General features: G+C 31.9%; 1 protein-coding gene across 1 annotated transcript; it reads right to left on the minus strand.

The window, feature by feature from the left end:
* Window positions 1–2,857: 2,857 nt before the first annotated feature.
* Window positions 2,858–8,491, minus strand: LOC145323686 (uncharacterized). The gene is made up of 7 exons (XM_080166134.1): window positions 8,318–8,491; window positions 7,774–7,980; window positions 7,236–7,386; window positions 6,710–6,827; window positions 6,124–6,366; window positions 5,510–5,590; window positions 2,858–3,565 (listed from the first exon to the last, which is right to left on the minus strand). The coding sequence occupies exons 1-7, from the start codon at window positions 8,382–8,384 to the stop codon at window positions 3,506–3,508; spliced, it is 927 nt and encodes a 308-aa protein (XP_080022260.1). The 5' UTR covers window positions 8,385–8,491; the 3' UTR covers window positions 2,858–3,505.
* Window positions 8,492–8,756: the final 265 nt, after the last annotated feature.

Below are 8,756 nucleotides of genomic sequence, written 5' to 3' on the forward strand. Positions count from 1 at the left end.
CTCCTTCTCCATATCTTTCTTTCTCTTCTTATCTTTCTATCACCTTAACTTCAAAGATTTCGCTATATAAAGAATACTAGTAAGGTGCTAATACAGATTTTAAATTAGAGGTTGAAACAAGGATGAAAACATTCATAAGTAGCGAAGCTCAAAAATTATAAATAGACATCCGGAAAAAATGATCTATGGGGTATGTCATAAAAAACTTCTATAATAAAAATCACGAAACCTTTTAAAAATGTACAATGGTCTTTTAAAGCATTAAGCTAATATAAAATGGTTAAAATCTAAAATTCGATTTAGCACCCTAACCAATAGTTAGTCTTTATAATACTTGATCAAAAGGTGTAGAATGTTGACTTAATTAATCACTTAGCAGCCAAGGTGGTGTAAAGGTAAAAAAGCCAACTTTGCCTAAAAATTTTATAAAAATTAAAGTGATTGAGAATCTAGTTCAAATCTTAATAGTGGTTTAGAAGAGGTTAATACAAGCAGCATCGAAAAGCCTTTTTCTAGATAAGCCACCTAATTTGATTTTATGAAAAAAAATAAAAAATTTTTTTTTTGACTATTTTTATTTAATTTTTTTGTCAATAAAATAAAGGGAAAGTTTAAGATTATTACTTATAAACAAAAAATCAAGAAAACTGCTGTTGTAGAAACCATTTGGTATTATATGGGCTTTCTTTTAATATATTGAAATAATGTGATAACATTAAATCTTGCATAAGAGATAGTTATTAGCAATTCTTTATTGTGCTAAATATTATATGTCAAATTTGTCAGAGTTGTCAAATTATTAATTATTGAGTTTAATATTAAATTACATTTTTTATTTCCAGAATTTTGAAATGTTTTTTTTTGTCATAAAATTCTTTTTAAAAATGAAAATTTTAATCAATTTAAATTTTAAGATAACTTAATTTTATATTTAAAGTTCAAAAGCTTTATTTTCAACATTTATAAATGTAAAAACAAATATGATATCATGAAGAAATATCAAATATTATGTCAAACGTTTTTTCTATATTTTTTTAGGTTGAAATTTTTTTATAAAATATATTCCTGTTATGCTAAAATTTATAATAGAGACATAAAACTGTAGACGTTTATATCATGTCTAGGTTCTGTAATTTTTTTTTATTTTTCCTCCCCAAAATGAGAAAATTATGTTTTAAAAAACGTCTTTTAGCACCATAAGTCTATAACCAAAGTAAAAATATTAAAAATCTATCTCCTAAATATCTAATAAAAGAAACTGAATAGAAATTGCCCTATTAAATAGCCGTTATATTGCTGTACAGTTTCTATAACCTCAAAATCATCCTAAATCAAGAAAATTAGTTTTTAAACAACGCTTCCTTAAGCACCATATTTTTATAGGAATATTGGTGCTAAAAAGAAAATAATAATAATAATAATAATAAGAACTTTTATTCAATAACTCTTTCAACCCTGTTATGAGATAATCACATAGACATTTTAATTATTACATTATGACATGGCGATTATATTAATAAATCAATATATTCATATTTATCTAATAATTATACAGTTTTAATTATTACGGGTGAACATTGCTGGTTAATTTGGATAAACTAAGTGATTTCTCTTTGGCGGCCCAGGTGAGGCAGAGCCGCTGCTGGCTGGACTGTGGTTGGTGTTGGTACCACTTTAGCCTGCCGGTACCGCCAATTGGCGGATTAAATAAGTTATCCGCTGCGTTAACTTTTAAATCTATTAATTTTTCGATAAAAAAACATATAGGATTACAAAAATGTAAGTGGTCAATGTTATTGTATTAAGCTAAGGCTTCTAAATGGATGCTACAAGAACGATATTAGCTTCCTTTACCCTCTAACGTAATGTCGCGGATTGTAAGGATGTTTCTTAAGAGCTCTTAAACTAAGTCCTATATGAACTTGACAGATACATAGAATCTCTTTCGATTGATGATTTTCACTCACAGATCTCTACTTTGCCTGATTCACTAGGAAATAATGAAGTCGATTCAATTATGATTTAATATTAAAAAATTATCTTTTAAATATTTGTTCAAGTATCGATCTCAGGATTATATATAAAACAATAGAGGGGGGAAGGGGATAAATAACTTTATTTCCCTACCCCGTGGACCATGAGCCGACTTTTAGTTGGGTCTTTGAATATCAGCCAATAGTGTCGTAAATATTATCTAAGCCAAGTCACTACACAATTTCAGAAATCAGTTTGCTAGCAGACGAAAAAGGTCCCAAAGACAGGGACCAGGTAGTTTTCTTGGTTTTACATATATACTTGTTACAATTCTTAATTCAGACGACCATAAACAATAATAGCTACCCGCTGTTTCATCCATTTTTCCTTTGAACAAGGATGACAACATCCAAAAAAGCGATGCTCTGAAACGGTAGGACAAACGGACATTAACACTTGTATGTGTAAGAACTAAATAATCATAATATAAATGTATAAGAGTCAAATCAAAATTGTGATTAATTTTTTTGAAAAACTGCTTGATACAGGATAATGTTTATGTACATACTTACATTTTTAGGACTTGATTATAATGTTTATGTACATACTTACATTTTTAGGACTTGATTATAGAGTTGTTTTGCTTATAAAATTGTACTTTGTTGGAATCAGAATACCAAAAATCAGAACATTCGGATAATTAGATGACATAAAAAATTGTTATTGATTCTGACAGGCCTAAATTAACGCAAAAAGCTATCCGTCTCGGACGTACGGACGGTCTGACCCTAATTATAGGAAAGCTTCGCTTTTAAACAGGAAAATACATAATTATAACAAACACACATACAGAAATTCTACCTACAGATTAGCATAAAAAAACTATTTCATTAAATATTTATTTAAATAGAACCATAAAATTTATCTTATACATTTTTGATTTGTACTTTTGTATTTTGAGTTATGTAAAAACCATTTAGGAGTTAATTTCTTTTCTTCCCCACTTCTAGCCCAAAAAAAGAACATCAATGAAAGAGAAACAAATAAAATCAGTGGCGTGCAGAAAGGGGGTGCATTAACCACACTATCAAAATCAAGGGGGCTGATACACCCCCATAAGTATTATCCCTATACACCCCTTTACAGAACACCCCTTATACAGCCTGGTGAGGGGGGGGGGGGGGTAAAAAATCTACGAAAACCTTATCCTCAAGAGAAATGTTAAGGAAAAGTGCATGCTTTGCGCGTTAATTTACCAGTTTCTGGACACTTTCTTGACTTTTGAGTGAGTTGGTGGACACGTAATTGGTTTTACCCAACCCCCTAACTCTAGCTAACTTGTCTTTAATACACACACCTAAAGCTCAAGCTGCCCCCCCCTCGATTTTGGTTTAAGGGGATGTATAAATTTTCTTGCATAACCCTCTGCACGCCACTGAAATAAATATTTAAATATTGCTTTATATCTTAATATGTTAAATGAAACAAACAAAAATACATAACAATAAAAATATATAAAAGGAAAACATTATTATAAAATTTGTATGTCATCATCGTCATCTGCTTCTACTGTAACTTCCATTATATCATCCTTAAATAGATTTTTAAAGTTGAATAAGAATATTTATGTAAAAAAGTAGTGCATATTAATATAATATTGTCAGTCAAACTTTATTTAAAGATCGAAGTGTAAAAACACTGCAAAAAATTGGTCAAGAAGTTTTACTGAAAACGCAGACGAGGAAACCTTAAACTAACAGAAGCGAAGACACAGTGAGTAGATCACCAAAAATGGATTTTAGACCATTGCGGGACAAGGATTTACTTTAGTAATCCTTTTATATATAGAACTCAATTGTTTCTTAATATCTTAACAAGTTGCTGATTTATAGAAAGACATGCAGACAGACGGGCAAAGAATGTAGCTGCTCTTTAGAACCTGCACCGCTTGGGACGAGTGTTACACCTCAGTTACAGTATTCTGTAGGGATAGGACCCAGCTGGGCTTGTCCCCCTCCCCAACACAAAGCTAGAAATGTTTCTCTAATAAAATTAAACTTGTAGCTGGCTTAAATAACGATTCCCCCATCTAATCCCCTCTTACTGGATAAACGAACTTACCAATAAATGAGTTATAGAATTGACGACAATTTTCCCCCTGTCATAATATCTACGTATATTCTATTCCATTGCTACACAGAGAGAAAAAAGGGTTGTTTATTAAACTCTAGTCCCCAAAGTTTTATTATAACGCTTTTTTATTCGTTTGCTTCAACTTTGAGGATTTTAGTTAATTTGATTAGTTGATTCATTAAGTTGAGTGTTTCAGTCACTAATTTTAATCTACAGAAGGGGAAATTCTGTTTATCATCTTGGAGATGCGATCCTCAATTTTCAAATTCTTTGAACGTACATATAAGACTTTTACAGAAATGCTTCGCATCCAAAGCTATCTATCTATGCTTGATATAAAGTCAACACTTTATAGAGCAGATTATGAATATTTGATTGACATGTGCCCCGCAATTATCCAGTAGCAATCAGGCGCAAGACACAATTACTTTAGCTAGGCCCAAGGCATTATTTGTATCCTTTTATGCATTCATAGGCCTATCTCTACCTATATGACACCATATATGGGTAACGCTAGCCTATTCATGGTAATTTGTATGTGATTTGCTAATAGTATATGTTTATTAAAGACATTATGTTTATTGTTAAAGTAATCATGTAAATAATCAGTACAAATATGTATGCCTACAACCATGCCTGATTTACGTCACATATTAACACACAGACATTTAATTGTACAGACAAACACTAAGATCCTGGTCCAAAGCTAATGTTATAGCATGTACCTCTTAAATTTAGTTAGTTATTTATTGACTCTCCTACCATCAACTTCTCTTTCTGGCTTTAAAAGGTAATGACTTAGTTGTTTGGCATGCATTGTAGTTTAAATTTAGGCCCCTTAGTACTTAGCATGAATTGAGCTTAGGCCTTATGTTAGAGTTCTAACACTTAGCACAATTCACTGCTTGGGACTTAGGGCACATTTCTGTCCTACTCTACTTATAATTTTAACACTTATCCTGTAAATATTTTCATACTTAACTTATGCACTTGTAATATAAATACACTTTATAAAAACATTTTCATTCCTTAATACTTAATATACTTATATAATTCTGATCGAATATCAAAACCAACCATTTATTCTTAGATTAAAGCAACATAATACTTCGCGTGGGTCTTTTGTTGAGCTTCCACCAGCTCAACCAAATTCGTATTATACTTGTGGGAATAGAGGGTTAAGCATTCTAAACAAACGAACCGACGATGAGAATGACTATGTGTATTGCAGTAACAGTAGGTTTTTAGTAGTACTCATAGAAGAGCGGTCTCCATACCTAAAGTTTGGACAAACGCCCCATTCGCACACACAATCTTTTGGAATGTGCATACATTTATCTGCATTTGTCCTATCCCTTTAAATCCCTGATTGCTATAGCTGATTAAATGTGCAAAAACTTACCCTGGCATGAATACTGAAATCTTCATTAGAATAGTCGGCAGTGTCAATATAATTGTACGTATCATCAGGATCATCGTGTCTCTATAATAAAGAATAAAGTTTAAATATTTTTATACGTGAAGCTACACCAAAAGTGATTATGTCTGTCCTGCCATATTTAATTTTTTAGAAATACATACATACTTATAAAGTGCTGATAATTTCCCTTCTCTTTAGATTTCCTTGATAATGGTTTTTTTTAAAGAGTATATCTTAAATGAAGCAGTTCAAACTCTCCTCGATTTCTTTATAATTATACCACTATCTATTTAAGAGGAAAGTATTTATTTATCTGTGTGTCAGTGAGTCTATCTCTATAACAGATTTTACAAATATATAGACTGATTAGGCTCACCTTTGCCCTTAATTAATATGAAGGTCCCAGTTGGTTTTTGGAGGAAGTTAGGTCAACTGTCACATTATAAATAGCCAATGGAAAAGCTTGAAAAACCAACTATATTTGTCTTTACTCTATAAGAAGTAGGTATATCAGACCAAAAGTACAATCTAAGCGATTCAGCCGTTAGCAAGATCCTAAGGGATGTACGTACAAACAGACATAATATAAAACTTACCACAGGCGACAATTCCGCTATGTCATAATAATCCGAACTATTTTGCACGCCCTGAGGAATTATGACGTCATCACTAACAGCTGAGGCACTTGTGACGTCATCATTTACAGATGAAACACTGGTTACGTAGACAGGTAGATTGGTGACGTCATCATGGGCAGGTACGCTGGTGACGTCATAATCATCATCAGCTGGAACATCGATGACGTCATCATCCCCATCTTCATCAAGAACTATTTCCTCCTAAACATTAGATACAAATTGAAAACATTTCAAAGCTTGAATAGATGATAAGAAATTTGGGAGGGGATTCAATCCCATTTACTCTCAAACCTGACTTGCAAGTTTCATCTTCAAAACCTTTTAAAATTACTATGTAAAACCGTTCTATAATATAATAGTACTTTAGAAGAGTCGCTGTATCTTTTAAAATAAAAGGCATTTTATCAGATACTGCTTCAGATTGTAAAAAAAAGTCTGGTTTGTTTGGTTTGTTGTAGCTCGTTAAATAAAAAAAACTGCGAATGGAGGCTACTATTATTTAGAGCCCTAAATATTGAATTTATTCAATTCTGACAAAAGTTACCTGATTTGTATAAGAGCTATGCGATTGAGATCTGTTTCTGTTGTTTTGATTGTACTGTGAGGTTCTTGTTTGTTGATTTGCATAGTTGACTGGGATTATTTCTGTATTTGGTAGTCGCCTAGAAAAGAGTAGTTTTTAATGAAAACTTTTCGTCTTTTTTAAATAAAAAAATACTGTCATTTCGAGTACAGACATGCAGAGCCCACCCATCGAACGATTAGATAATATTTTATGCTGATGAAAAAATGGAAAATCAGATAAAAATGACCAAGGTACGCCAAATTCCATAAAAAAAACACACATACATTCTACTTCTTTTGTAGATAAACATACAATTTCTACATAAATCGTCTTGAAATAATTTAATAAAGTTTTAGCATAAAAAAATTGTAAATCAGATGAAAACCGACAGAAATTTTTGGAAACTATTGCTTTATAAATGATGAGAAGTCAATGAAACTTTTAATTAATTAAAAAGATAAAAATCTAATATGTAAATTATTTTAGCTTTTAGAAACCTTGATACCTTGTATAAGAAGAGCTTGTGGACGGCTGCTGTACAAGCTGACGTCGAACCGACATTGGCTGCTGTTGTCGGTATCCTTGAGGAGATGTTAATTGTGGTGATGCACCTCTTAATGGTGGTGATGAGAATCTTGTAGATACTCCGAGAGGCGTCCTTTAACATTGGATTTTAATATTTTTATTATCGGAGGTTCTCAATAATTAGGGTATGAACAACATAATGTGTTAGGAACAGTGAAGGCAGACAATTCGAGGTTTTATGCACAAAAAATAGTTTACCATGAAGAAATTAAAAAAATATAGGTATCTTCTGGTCTTGAGCTGTAATTTTTAACGCGAGAGTGAGGGGAAAAGACGTAAACCAATTTTTAGTTATTCAATACTTTCTTTATTTTCTTCCTCCATTTTTAAATAGCTACGTGGCTATAATATATCTTTTACTTTTTTAACTGCCCTTTTATGGATGTTCTTATCAATATCCTTGATTGAAAAATGAATGTTGTCATCATTGTTCTCTAAAATAAAATATTTCGATCCGTTCCTTGATCTTAATGGTGAATTAGCCCTGTAAGGCGTCGTCATACTTGGTGATGTTGTTGTATATTGTCCCCGTGGTTGATACACACTTGGGGAATGGTTAGGCCTTACAGTTACCCCCGCAGGGCTTCTTATCAGGGCTCCTCTCATCTTTGGAGATCCTCTTGGTGAAGGCATAGGCAATCTTCTGCGTACTGACTGTTGTTGACCTAAAATGATAAAAGTTTTAGTGTACTAAAGTGTACTATTAAGGGGTATTAGACTGGTAATTAAAGTTTTATTAATACACTCTCTTATTTGTTGGCTAAAAACAATGGGTACTTTTATAAAATCTTGATAGTTTTGTTTAAAATAGCAGTGAACAAACTTTTTAACCAAATAATTAAAACTACAATAGGGATGATTGTCTTTTTTAGCATAGATGTAAATCCCATTATCCTATTTTATTTATTTGTTTCACTTCTTATGGATAAAGTCATAATTTCGTTTATATTTTTACTAGGGACAAAAGATTGTACCTCTTGAAAAGTAAGAAATTAAATATACCTGGCGATGACAATATTGGAGCTGCCCTTCTTTGCACAGGCGTCATGGGTGTTCTTGTTCCAGTCATGGGTGTAACTCTCCCTCTGTTGGGTGTGGTAGGAGGTGTATAGGGAGGTGTGTAGTAACTCCCAACTGAGTTGGGTGTTCTTTGAGGTGTTCCAGGTTCAGATATGTTACCCTAGTTTAGAAAATAAATATAATAACTTTGTGAATTTAATTTTTTTGAATGGGAGTGTTATATCTTTTCAGATGTTAACCTAACCATTGACAAAATAGCTTAGAACCAGACCAAAGCCAATATGTAACATTCCTTCCCAAAAATTATATAATATTTAATGGTTTCCAAAATCTAAATGAAAACACATGTTTAAAGTTCGTAATGTATTGGCCAAGAAATAGGAAAGTATATGCAAGGCTACATCAATAAATCAAAAATCAC

This window comes from Acartia tonsa, chromosome 7 (genome assembly GCF_053477335.1).
Source record: "Acartia tonsa isolate MP-2025a chromosome 7, ASM5347733v1, whole genome shotgun sequence".
NCBI classification, from domain to species: Eukaryota; Metazoa; Arthropoda; class Copepoda; order Calanoida; family Acartiidae; genus Acartia; species Acartia tonsa.

Bases quoted from the DNA above. Each gene is read 5' to 3' on its own strand.
- LOC145323686 (XM_080166134.1), bottom strand. From the start codon at position 8,384: ATGACTGGAACAAGAACACCCATGACGCCTGTGCAAAGAAGGGCAGCT. The intron at 7,387-7,773 runs ACGGATCGAAAT...AATGTTAAAGGA, and splicing joins TTCACCATTAAGATCAAGGA to CGCCTCTCGGAGTATCTACA. The intron at 3,566-5,509 runs GTAAGTTTTTGC...AATCTATTTAAG, and splicing joins ATTTCAGTATTCATGCCAGG to GATGATATAATGGAAGTTAC.